The sequence below is a fragment of the Haliotis rufescens genome, unplaced genomic scaffold (genome assembly GCF_023055435.1).
Source record: "Haliotis rufescens isolate VD_foot unplaced genomic scaffold, xgHalRufe1.0.p SCAF_19, whole genome shotgun sequence".
Lineage (NCBI taxonomy): Eukaryota > Metazoa > Mollusca > Gastropoda > Lepetellida > Haliotidae > Haliotis > Haliotis rufescens.
In genome coordinates, this window is record NW_025963879.1 from 2171435 (window position 1) to 2184578 (window position 13144).

A 13144-nucleotide genomic window follows, 5' to 3' on the forward strand; every position below is an offset into this window, starting at 1 on the left:
ATAATAATTGGACACCTGGTGGTGCGTTTTTCACCAGGTACTTATTTATTGAAGTATTTTTGCAATTATTTTGTTAATTAAAGCGGTGTTGTTTTATGTGTTCATGAAAACATTTTTTTCATAAACTCACATGGCTGGGAAAAAAGATAGCATACAAAATCAGACCGTGACACATTGTGATTAAAGTCTGCTTCAGATAACATGCCATCTTGTAACAAGTGCTGATGTAATAAATCGGCGTGGGATCCCCATCCCTCAGTGCCTAAATTGTACGTCTCCATGCTCCCAGTCTACAAAATGTAAAGACTGTCTCCCTCATTCCCCCACAGCTTTTGGCAAATATTTTCAAGTGTCTCGTAAAGACGCCGTACATGGACCCTCTGTGGCTCCACTATCAAATGCTACTGCCTCAGTTCCCGGCGTCTTCGGCTTTGGCCATGGTCTCAGCTACCCCTGCTCCTACAGCATCTCTACAAGCGCCCTACAGCCGCCTCCCCTGACGTCTTCACAGCCGTCCCTACCGGTGTCCCTACAAGCGCCTCTACAGCATCTCTTCAAGCGCCATTACAGCTGCCCTCCTGGCGTCTTCGCAGGCGTCTCTTCCCCCAGTCGTCCAATGTGTCGAGACTCCTGTAGGAGACTAAGCTGACCAATTCCGAATAATCCACAATCTTGCTACCTTCAACAAGCGCTACCTGACTCATCCACCATACTACCAGATGACCACACTTAGAAAATTCCTCCGCTTCATCTTCATGGGAGTCCACTATCAATGGGCGGTCCTCCCATTTGGATTTTCACACGTCGCCAAGCCAATAGCCTCGTTCCTTCACACGAGGAATGTCCAATTCGAGGCATATATAGACAATTGCCTCCTGAACCACCAGAACACGGCCACACTCCTATGTCACAGGGACTGCACGCAATCTCCTCCTTCATCTGGAATGGATGATCAATCTACGGAAGTCAGAGCTCACGCCTTCATTCCGTCTTCAATTCATCAGGGGCTTCTTTCAAACCAGGTGGGACCGAATCAAACTCCACTTGCTCCCGACAATCCATCAATAACACACTCTGCGCCAGTTGCAAGCGCTCTTAGGTCTCCTAACATCAGCACAGGACCTGACTTCCAGAGGAAGGCTCCAACTGATACCAGATGTTCCTGGCCCCATACATCACGCCCCAAACCTGTTGGCGTCCATCGTCCTCCCAGACCGTCTCAAGCCTCTTCACCAGTGGTGGTCTGGGATGGATGATCAATCAACAGAAGTCAGTGCTCATGCCTTCATTCTGTCTGGGGGCCTCTTTCAAGCCGACCGAGACCTCCTCTCTGTACCCAGACCAGAGACCAGTAGGACCAACTCCAACTCCACTTGCTCCCGGCAATCCACCAATCACACACTCTGTGCCAGTGGGCAAGCTCTCTTAGGTCTCCTAACATCAGCACAGGACCTGACCTCCAGAGGAAGGCTCCAACTGCACTGATACGTTCCTGGCCCCCGACATCAGTCGCCAGGACCGGTCGGCGTCCATCATCCTCCAGGACCGTCTCAACCCTCATCTCTGGTGGTTGTCGGTGGAATCGAACATCTTAGACGGCATCTCTTTGACAGCTTACACCTATTCGTCGACTCCTCTCTTCATGGATGGGGAGCGCACCAGGAAGGGCAAGTCGCCTCAGGGCTGAAGTCTGCCGCTCAACAGCATTGGCATATCAACAACCTTGAACTGGAGGAACCATACTGGCTCTCCAGCAAGTGTGGATCACCACTCGATGGACAACATTACCATCGTCTGGTGTCTCCGGAACCAAGGAACAACCAACTCCCAATCGCTCATTCAGCACATGTTCTGGATCTTCAATCTGGTCTATCAAATTGGGCTCCGATTCCGGGTCCAACACCTCCTAGCCCTTCCTGTACTCTTCCCAGGGTCATTTGAAGATCAGGTCAACACAGAGCATCGATCTGACTTTGATCACGCCCTGGTGGCCAGCGAGGGGTAGGATCGTTGATCTCAGAAAGATAGCTGCCACTAACCCTCTCCCACTTCCAGACTGGCTGAATCTTCTGATTCATCCACACAGTAAATGACCACACCAGACAGGTTACAACTACACGTCTGGTCCATCTTCAAAGAGCCCTAAGTGCCAGGAGTTACTCGGCCAGAGCGGCAAAGGCCATTACATTGGCACATCGACCGTCTACCAGAAGTCTGTATAACATCAAGTGGTTTTTGCAAGGAAAAACATTAGAATCCCACCTCTGTGTCTCCTCAATTCCTGACGGAGTTCCTTTTTTTCCTGCGCCACAAGCATCATCTGGAGGGAAGCACCATTCAGACGTACCTTGTGGCCCATCAGGTACATTCCAAAAAATCGGAAAATGAAGTTCCCGTCACTCCAAGCCTTGACTCGCTCTTTCAGATTGGAAGACCAGAAGGCTGAGTTTAGACCTCCAGCTTGGGATCTGAACGTAGTCCTCACCCTCCTGAGAGGCACACCCTTTGAATTCTGACAAAGAAGACGGTCTTCCTCCTGCCTCTCGCCACGCTGGTGCATGTAAGCGAGATCCACACACTGGTTGGATGCCGGTCGGGTTTGAGGAGTGGACTGGGACTTTATTGCCAAGAACCAGCTCCCAGGACAGCCAGACAGATCCTTTTTAATCCTACCTCTATCATCGATAGTGGGAACGGAGGATGAACAATAACTCCTACTGTGTCAGGTGAGAGAGCTACCATGTTTCATCCGCCAATCCAAGGATCGCCGTAAACAACATTCCGGTGTCAGCAACATTGCAGGTGGTACTCAGCCGCAACACCATCGCCCTCTAACTTTGGGCCATCATTATCCAGGCCTACGAGTCGGCAGGTCTGGATCCTCCAACAGCCAGCAACCCACACTAGATCCGGGCGGGTGCCTCCACCATGGAGCTTCACAGCAACTGCTCCACACACGCCACTATGGAAGGTTGTTTCAGGCGTTCCGACACCGTGTTTGCCAGTCACTATCTGTGAGATGTCACCTTAGAAAATGTGCAAGGCATGCACAGCTTAAGCCCTTTAGTGGTGGCCTGATCCGTCGGATTCAGATGCATTAAGGAGTAATGCAGGATAAGTTAAAAAATCCTAGAGGTTTTTTATATTTGTATTCTTATCCTGCATTACTGCGTCTAAAGGGACCCATCCGTCGCAGAGCTGCCTCCCCACGATAGCTTCAGATGTTCTGGTTTTTAGCAGTTATGTGCTAATCCGTGACGTCATCACTTCCGTTGTCACGTGGGAGCTGTGATAGGGTTGGCCTCACAACTAGTTGAAACAACTTCTTCAGCAAGACTTCACACAGCTCTTTCTCACTGTCAAGAACAAGCAGTAGATGCATTAAGGAGTAATGCAGGATAAGTATACAAATATAAAAAATATAAAAAATATCTAGAATTTTACTTGTTTCATATTAAGATAAGTCAATAGTATTTTAATTTATTTTTTATGTCAGTTTGCTCTTTGATGGATTTGAAAAATAGAAAGATAATACTACAAAATTACCTAAGAAGTAACTGACTCTTTAAGGTAATAATTGGTCAAATGTATTGTATGTAGTTTCTGGCCAGTGCAAACAAATATTAAATGAACAAATCCTTCTTGTACCAAACTAAGTGTATATATACATGTTGCGGTAATAACAGCACCTGCTCCCTTTCAGCAGAATGAGCATTTGTTTTTCTCCACTATACCAACCGGACCAAACAACGAAGTGATATATACACACAGTTATTTTCATTTTCACCAAGCTAACAAAGCTCATTGGTTTAAAATATATGTTTTATAAATTTATAATCTCAAAACTTGTGTATTTTGTGTGTTATCCAAGATTAATTAATATGTTGTATTTCAGAATCCCCTCTGAACCTGGAAGAAACATTAAGGGATCAACCAACAGTTCTTGAGTAAGCTTCATGACGTTTTAGCTCACCTCTAGTGGACCAATGAATACCCTTGAATCTGTTCAACAGGTTTTCAATATGGCTGCCACAGCTTCCATATTGAAAAACCAATACATGGCTAGTTTTTTATTTTTTTTACAATGCAATACAATTTGTATTTGCATTGTTAGTCATAGAACTGAGTACATATATGTAAGTTGCAGTATTTGCAAATATTATAAAAAGAATTGCCTTTGCGTTTTGACCATACTCATTTTACCTTCATCTACCATGGTGGCTGCCGATAAGACCTTGGCAATCATAATGTAAGCTTGGCCTCCTATATAGCCAGTTATGAATGCATTAATGAATAGTTTAATCAGTAGGCTGTGAGGATGTCAGTTGCTTAGAAACTTCTGCTATTTCTTTACTTATTTTTCTTTACCTTGTATGTTCTTTCTGATCTGATATCATGTTCTAGAAAATTTCAAATATTAACTTGACTGAGAGTGTGTATCTTGACTTTCCAGTGCTAATGGTGACATGATCCCTGATTTGCTTGCGGAGTTCACAAACAAGTCTCGGGCTTTTTGGATATTCAGGTAAACTTCAGTATGGGAACTTTGGCAAAAAAGAACCCCAGTCCCTAATGCTGATTGTAAAAGTCAATCGTGGAGAACTGCTAGACCTAGTAGATTATATTTTCTTGTATTTGATCCTTGGTATCACCACTTCACATCGGCGATAGATTGACTTACATTTTGTCGTTAAGCCTCACTCCCTGACAGCTGGAGCCATCCTCCCTTGCCTCCTGTCTCCTGTATGACTCACTCTGTCCTGTATGACCCACTTTCCTGTATGACCCACTCTGTCCTGTATGACAGACTCTGTCCTTTATGACCCACTCTCCTGTATGACCCACTCTGTCCTGTATGACCCACTCGGTCCTGTATGACCCACTCTCCTGTATGACCCACTCTGTCCTGTATGATCCACTCTCCTGTATGACCCACTCTCCTGTATGACCCACTCTGTCCTGTATGACCCACTCTGTCCTGTATGACCCACTCTGTCCTGTATGACCCACTCTGTCCTGTATGATGGACTCTGTCCTGTATGACCCACTCTGTCCTGTATGACCCACTCTCCTGTATGACCCACTCTGTCCTGTATGATGGACTCTGTCCTGTATGACCCACTCTGTCCTGTATGCCCCACTCTCCTGTATGACCCACTCTGTCCTGTATGCCCCACTCTGTCCTGTATGACCCACTCTGTCCTGTATGACCCACTCTCCTGTATGACCCACTCTGTCCTGTATGACCCACTCTCCTGTATAACCCACTCTCCTGTATGACCCACTCTGTCCTGTATGCCCCACTCTCCTGTATGCCCCACTCTGTCCTGTATGACCCACTCTGTCCTGTATGATGGACTCTGTCCTGTATGACCAACTCTGTCCTGTATGACCCACTCTGTCCTGTATGACCCACTCTGTCCTGTATGACCCACTCTGTCCTGTATGATCCACTCTCCTGTATGACCCACTCTCTTGTATGACCCACTCTGTCCTGTATGACCCACTTTCCTGTATGACCCACTCTGTCCTGTATGACCCACTCTCCTGTGTGACCCACTCTGTCCTGTATGACCCACTCTCCTGTATGACCCACTCTGTCCTGTATGCCCCACTCTCCTGTATGCCCCACTCTGTCCTGTATGACCCACTCTGTCCTGTATGATGGACTCTGTCCTGTATGACCAACTCTGTCCTGTATGACCCACTCTGTCCTGTATGACCCACTCTGTCCTGTATGATCCACTCTCCTGTATGACCCACTCTCTTGTATGACCCACTCTGTCCTGTATGACCCACTTTCCTGTATGACCCACTCTGTCCTGTATGACCCACTCTCCTGTGTGACCCACTCTGTCCTGTATGACCCACTCTCCTGTATGACCCACTCTGTCCTGTATGATGGACTCTGTCCTGTATGACCAACTCTGTCCTGTATGACCCACTCTGTCCTGTATGACCCACTCTGTCCTGTATGATCCACTCTCCTGTATGACCCACTCTCCTGTGTGACCCACTCTGTCCTGTATGACCCACTCTCCTGTATGACCCACTCTGTCCTGTATGATGGACTCTGTCCTGTATGACCAACTCTGTCCTGTATGACCCACTCTCCTGTATGACCCACTCTGTCCTGTATGACCCACTCTGTCCTGTATGACCCACTCTGTCCTGTATGACCCACTCTGTCCTGTATGACCCACTCTCCTGTATGACCCACTCTCTTGTATGACCCACTCTGTCCTGTATGACCCACTTTCCTGTATGACCCACTCTGTCCTGTATGACCTACTCTCCTGTGTGACCCACTCTGTCCTGTATGACCCACTCTGTCCTGTATGACCCACTCTCCTGTATGACCCACTCTCCTGTATGACCCACTCTCTTGTATGACCCACTCTGTCCTGTATGACCCACTCTGTCCTGTATGATCCACTCTCCTGTATGACCCACTCTCCTGTATGACCCACTCTGTCCTGTATGACCCACTCTGTCCTGTATGACCCACTCTGTCCTGTATGCCCCACTCTGTCCTGTATGACCCACTCTCTTGTATGACCCACTCTGTCCTGTATGACCCACTCTCCTGTATGACCCACTCTGTCCTGTATGATCCACTCTCCTGTATGACCCACTCTGTCCTGTATGATCCACCCTCCTGTATGATCCACTCTGTCCTGTATGACCCACTCTCCTGTATGACCCACTCTCCTGTATGACCCACTCTCTTGTATGACCCACTCTGTCCTGTGTTGCAGTGAGCACAAGAACTACACAGTCAAGTACGTGCACAACGACACCTCTACCCAGCTGCCGGACCTGTACATCCCACAGGCATCGGGATTCCTTGACATCAACCACGACATGACACCAGGTAGCTACAGCAACCATTTTCTCAGGTCTCTCTGTTCTAGAGTAAGTCTGCCAAATTCGTAATACGCACCAAAAGTGGGGATTGTTCATGCTATCATCCACATCTTTGTTTCTTGAGGAGACAGCGATACATTCTGTGGTGGGTAAACTCAAGCACTGTTTGACAAGTCAGCGTTGTTTCCTACCAAATAGTTAGACAAATTGATATAATGAGTAAACAACGGTTATACTGTTTTTATAATATTGGTGTGTTGCATGAGCTACAAGGTTACCATCTACACTTTTTCAAACTTTCAAAATGCTGTTCCTTGCATTGAAATGTTGCTTTGATGTAAATAAGAGTAGTAATTCTCCATACCGTCCTTTGTGAATGGCCTATTAAGGCAGATACTGTAATATCTATTGCAAAATACATCATTTATTATGTTTGTTTGCCTCTGACAATAATGTATCCTAATTCTGAGGGTTTGCAGACTCCCTTGAGCACAATCCGATTCGTATGGCTGGGACGGGTAACTCGGGTACTCGGGTCAGGTGGGTCCTGAGCAGGATCCGGGTACCCATTGCACTACCCAGAATGACATTAACAGTAAAACTCCATGGTTACACTACAAGTTTAGCAAATGTTCACATTTCTTTATGACTATGCAAGCATTCGTTCTGACGTTTATGTGTTCGAGTAAGGACAAAGCATCTGACAACTTCAGTGTATACATGATCAGATCATTTGATACATGTATCTAAATAGTTTTTGCCAGGGCTGAGGTAAAACAATTCCCAATCAGACATTCTGTACTCAACTCTTGACACCTACAGTGGGTGCCCTACAGTGGGTGCCCTACAGCGGGTGCCCTACAACGAGTATCTTATAGCAGGTGCCCTACAGCAGGTGCCCTACAACAAGTATCTTATAGCGGCTGCCCTACAGCAGGTGCCCTACAACAAGTATCTTATAGCAGGTGCCCTACAGCGGGTGCCCTACAACGAGTATCTTATAGCAGGTGCCCTACAACAAGTATCTTATAGCGGGTGCCCTACAACGAGTATCTTATAGCAGGTGCCCTACAGCGGGTGCCCTACAACGAGTATCTTATAGCGGGTGCCCTACAACGAGTATCTTATAGCGGGTGCCCTACAACGAGTATCTTATAGCAGGTGCCCTACAGCGGGTGCCCTACAACGAGTATCTTATGGCGGGTGCCCTACAACGAGTATCTTATAGCAGGTGCCCTACAGCGGGTGCCCTACAACGAGTATCTTATAGCGGGTGCCCTACAACGAGTATCTTATAGCGGTAGCCCTACAACGAGTATCTTATAGCGGCTGCCCTACAACGAGTATCTTATAGCAGGTGCCCTACAGCGGGTGCCCTACAACGAGTATCTTATAGCGGGTGCCCTACAACGAGTATCTTATAGCAAGTGCCCTACAGCGGGTGCCCTACAACGAGTATCTTATGGCGGCTGCCCTACAACGAGTATCTTATAGCAGGTGCCCTACAGCGGGTGCCCTACAACGAGTATCTTATAGCGGGTGCCCTACAACGAGTATCTTATAGCGGTAGCCCTACAACGAGTATCTTATAGCGGCTGCCCTACAACGAGTATCTTATAGCAGGTGCCCTACAGCGGGTGCCCTACAACGAGTATCTTATAGCGGGTGCCCTACAACGAGTATCTTATAGCGGGTGCCCTACAACGAGTATCTTATAGCGGGTGCCCTACAACGAGTATCTTATAGTGGGTGCCCTACAACGAGTATCTTATAGCGGGTGCCCTACAACGAGTATCTTATAGCGGCTGCCCTACAACGAGTATCTTATAGCGGCTGCCCTACAACGAGCATCTTATAGCGGCTGCCCTACAACGAGTATCTTATAGCAGCTGCCCTACAACGAGTATCTTATAGCCGCTGCCCTACAACGAGTATCTTATAGCGGCTGCCCTACAACGAGTATCTTATAGCGGCTGCCCTACAACGAGTATCTTTTAGCAGGTGCCCTACAGCGGGTGCCCTACAACGAGTATCTTATGGCGGGTGCCCTACAACGAGTATCTTATAGCAGGTGCCCTACAGCGGGTGCCCTACAACGAGTATCTTATAGCGGGTGCCCTACAACGAGTATCTTATAGCGGTAGCCCTACAACGAGTATCTTATAGCGGCTGCCCTACAACGAGTATCTTATAGCAGGTGCCCTACAGCGGGTGCCCTACAACGAGTATCTTATAGCGGGTGCCCTACAACGAGTATCTTATAGCAAGTGCCCTACAGCGGGTGCCCTACAACGAGTATCTTATGGCGGCTGCCCTACAACGAGTATCTTATAGCAGGTGCCCTACAGCGGGTGCCCTACAACGAGTATCTTATAGCGGGTGCCCTACAACGAGTATCTTATAGCGGTAGCCCTACAACGAGTATCTTATAGCGGCTGCCCTACAACGAGTATCTTATAGCAGGTGCCCTACAGCGGGTGCCCTACAACGAGTATCTTATAGCGGGTGCCCTACAACGAGTATCTTATAGCAAGTGCCCTACAGCGGGTGCCCTACAACGAGTATCTTATGGCGGCTGCCCTACAACGAGTATCTTATAGCAGGTGCCCTACAGCGGGTGCCCTACAACGAGTATCTTATAGCGGGTGCCCTACAACGAGTATCTTATAGCGGTAGCCCTACAACGAGTATCTTATAGCGGCTGCCCTACAACGAGTATCTTATAGCAGGTGCCCTACAGCGGGTGCCCTACAACGAGTATCTTATAGCGGGTGCCCTACAACGAGTATCTTATAGCGGGTGCCCTACAACGAGTATCTTATAGCGGGTGCCCTACAACGAGTATCTTATAGTGGGTGCCCTACAACGAGTATCTTATAGCGGGTGCCCTACAACGAGTATCTTATAGCGGCTGCCCTACAACGAGTATCTTATAGCGGCTGCCCTACAACGAGCATCTTATAGCGGCTGCCCTACAACGAGTATCTTATAGCAGCTGCCCTACAACGAGTATCTTATAGCCGCTGCCCTACAACGAGTATCTTATAGCGGCTGCCCTACAACGAGTATCTTATAGCGGCTGCCCTACAACGAGTATCTTTTAGCAGGTGCCCTACAGCGGGTGCCCTACAACGAGTATCTTATAGCGGGTGCCCTACAACGAGTATCTTATAGCAGGTGCCCTACAGCGGGTGCCCTACAACGAGTATCTTATAGCGGGTGCCCTACAACGAGTATCTTATAGCGGTAGCCCTACAACGAGTATCTTATAGCGGCTGCCCTACAACGAGTATCTTATAGCAGGTGCCCTACAGCGGGTGCCCTACAACGAGTATCTTATAGCGGGTGCCCTACAACGAGTATCTTATAGCAAGTGCCCTACAGCGGGTGCCCTACAACGAGTATCTTATGGCGGCTGCCCTACAACGAGTATCTTATAGCAGGTGCCCTACAGCGGGTGCCCTACAACGAGTATCTTATAGCGGGTGCCCTACAACGAGTATCTTATAGCGGTAGCCCTACAACGAGTATCTTATAGCGGCTGCCCTACAACGAGTATCTTATAGCAGGTGCCCTACAGCGGGTGCCCTACAACGAGTATCTTATAGCGGGTGCCCTACAACGAGTATCTTATAGCGGGTGCCCTACAACGAGTATCTTATAGCGGGTGCCCTACAACGAGTATCTTATAGTGGGTGCCCTACAACGAGTATCTTATAGCGGCTGCCCTACAACGAGTATCTTATAGCGGCTGCCCTACAACGAGCATCTTATAGCGGCTGCCCTACAACGAGTATCTTATAGCAGCTGCCCTACAACGAGTATCTTATAGCCGCTGCCCTACAACGAGTATCTTATAGCGGCTGCCCTACAACGAGTATCTTATAGCGGCTGCCCTACAACGAGTATCTTTTAGTGGCTGCCCTACAACGAGTATCTTTTAGCGGGTACCCTACAACGAGTATCTTATAGCGGCTGCCCTACAACGAGTATCTTATAGCGGCTGCCCTACAACGAGTATCTTATAGTGGGTGCCCTACAACGAGTATCTTATAGTGGGTGCCCTACAACGAGTATCTTTTAGCGGGTACCCTACAGCGGGTACCTTATAGTGGGTGCCCTATTGATTCCTGGAAACACACATCATAGAAGCTGGTTCCGAGGCCGCCAACTCAGCTGGATGAGGAAGTTTGAATGACAGATTGTGTTGCTTGACTAATCCGGGCTTGTTCTCTGTTCAGATTTGATCGTGATGTCTGTTGACTCCCAGATGAAGAAACAGTTTGAGATCTGGAATAATACAGTGAGTTTGCCCTGCGCTTTGTGATTGGATATCTCTGTCATACATGACACTCAATCAAAAGTATCAAGTTGTGAAATGTTCAATGTCTGTTTTTAAATAACATGAGTAAGAGGCGACTAACGGGACCGGTGTCAGGCTAGGTGTCTTGGCTGATGCATCTCATTGTATCCCCATTGCGTAGATCAATTACTGGATTGTCTGGTCAAGTCTCGATTATTTGCAGACCGCTGTTATTTAGCTGGAATATTGTGAGTGAGTGCAGTGTTAGCAAACAAGCAACTAACAAGCAAAGTTAACATGATTGCAACATTTCCATGTCTAATAATAAACTATAAATCCATTGGTATCTGATGAAAGAATTTTGTGTCTTCAGAATGGAGAGTTCATTTGGAACCAAACAATTCCTCTCCCTGAGGAAGCCATAGAAACGGGACATCCAACATTTGTTGACATGAGTAAGTACCTTGTTGCTGATTCATAGCATCCTGCAAGGCCTTCTTCATATATCTGAGAGTTGTGTTCCTTAGGCCCAGAAACCTGTGATTGTGGGTTCAAATCCCAGAGTCACTGTGATTATGTTTCTAGGTTTGTAAACAATATGAATGCTTGTGTGTTTCACCAATGAGGTAAATGTCTAAGACCTGCAGCGCTTTCCTCTTACATCAAGATGACATGTTGGATATAACTTGTTATCTGAAATACTGCAACCACAAAGACCTCATTCACTCCCATTTGGGCCAAAGTATGTAGTACTCAACATGTTCAGAGGTGGTGAAACGTCGCTATTTAAGTGCAATAATCTGGACGCGACGTTAAACCCAATTTGACCTCACCAGAGGTGGTGAAATATCCAGAAGATGTATCCCTTTTAATGATTTTTAACAAATCCGACTGCAGCCGTACATTTGTTCTGCAACAGTGATTAGCATGATTGACAAGTAACAGAAATAAAATGAATTTTCACTTTGATATTAAAAAGAAATTATGAATACATATTGCAGAATTTGTTATAAGTTTGATATGTTTGATATTCTATAATTGTTGCAGATAGCGATCACCGCATAAACATTGTGCTACCAGCATGCACGGACGCCACATGTTCCTCCAGTATGATCTTTGTGTGGTCTCGGCACAAGGTAGACAACTCCACTGTTCAATGTTGCAAACACCTCTAAGAATTATTTTTATTGAATGTTATTTCAGCATTATTCTTGATATAAATAGCTTATTATGTAGTAGCTGTGGAGGTGCCATGTACCATTTTAGGTTTTTCTGAATCATAAAATTTTGTTTTCTGAATGTCATCTGACTTAAATCTTTTACTTAATTTCATTGTCAGTGTCTCACAAATGTATCTCTGTTTATCCAGTGGCACAAAATGGGCGTTAACTTCAAAGAATCAAATGGCAGAACATGGAACTTTGTGCCCATGGCAAATCAACCTCCTCAAGTGCGTATTCCCCCGATGCTACGCGCAGGGGACTTTAATCTCAACTCCTACCCCGATGCTGTCACCGTCCTTGCAACAAACTCTAATGGGTGAGTAACAATTTATATTGCAGGAATCGATCTGACATCCTCCATTATCCACCGTATTGTCTTGCCTTTATATGATGATATTCACCACGATAGCTTCATTAAGGAAGTAATGTCAACATCTCCTGGTCTCTTATCACCAACTATGCACACAATTTGTCTCACTCTTAAGCTTGAAATCAGCAACCAAAAGCAAACCGTGAGTTCAACATAGCTCCAAATTCATCTTTCATACAAGCCCTCGATATTTTTATTGAACCAGAAGATTGAATATTAAGACAGGGGGGGAAGGCCCAGTTGGATTAGGGATTTAACTGCTTGTTTCAAAATTGATTGACGGCTGTTTTTAGATTTGCATCAGACTCAAAATAAAGCTATGGTGGCATATGGGGCTATATCATAATAGAATGGGGATGTGATACACTCGGTGGTCAAGGA

At 46.6% G+C, this 13144-nt stretch overlaps 1 protein-coding gene across 1 annotated transcript in view; it reads left to right on the forward strand.

Moving 5' to 3' along the window:
• Positions 1-13144, forward strand: part of LOC124113047 (T-cell immunomodulatory protein-like) — a 30573-nt gene that overhangs the window by 4440 nt on the left and 12989 nt on the right. The window contains exons 3-9 of the mRNA XM_048398792.1: positions 3896-3947; positions 4454-4525; positions 6759-6874; positions 11109-11170; positions 11544-11625; positions 12218-12306; positions 12540-12709. Coding sequence (XP_048254749.1) covers positions 3896-3947; positions 4454-4525; positions 6759-6874; positions 11109-11170; positions 11544-11625; positions 12218-12306; positions 12540-12709 — 643 coding nt within the window. The remainder of the gene's footprint in view (positions 1-3895; positions 3948-4453; positions 4526-6758; positions 6875-11108; positions 11171-11543; positions 11626-12217; positions 12307-12539; positions 12710-13144) is intronic.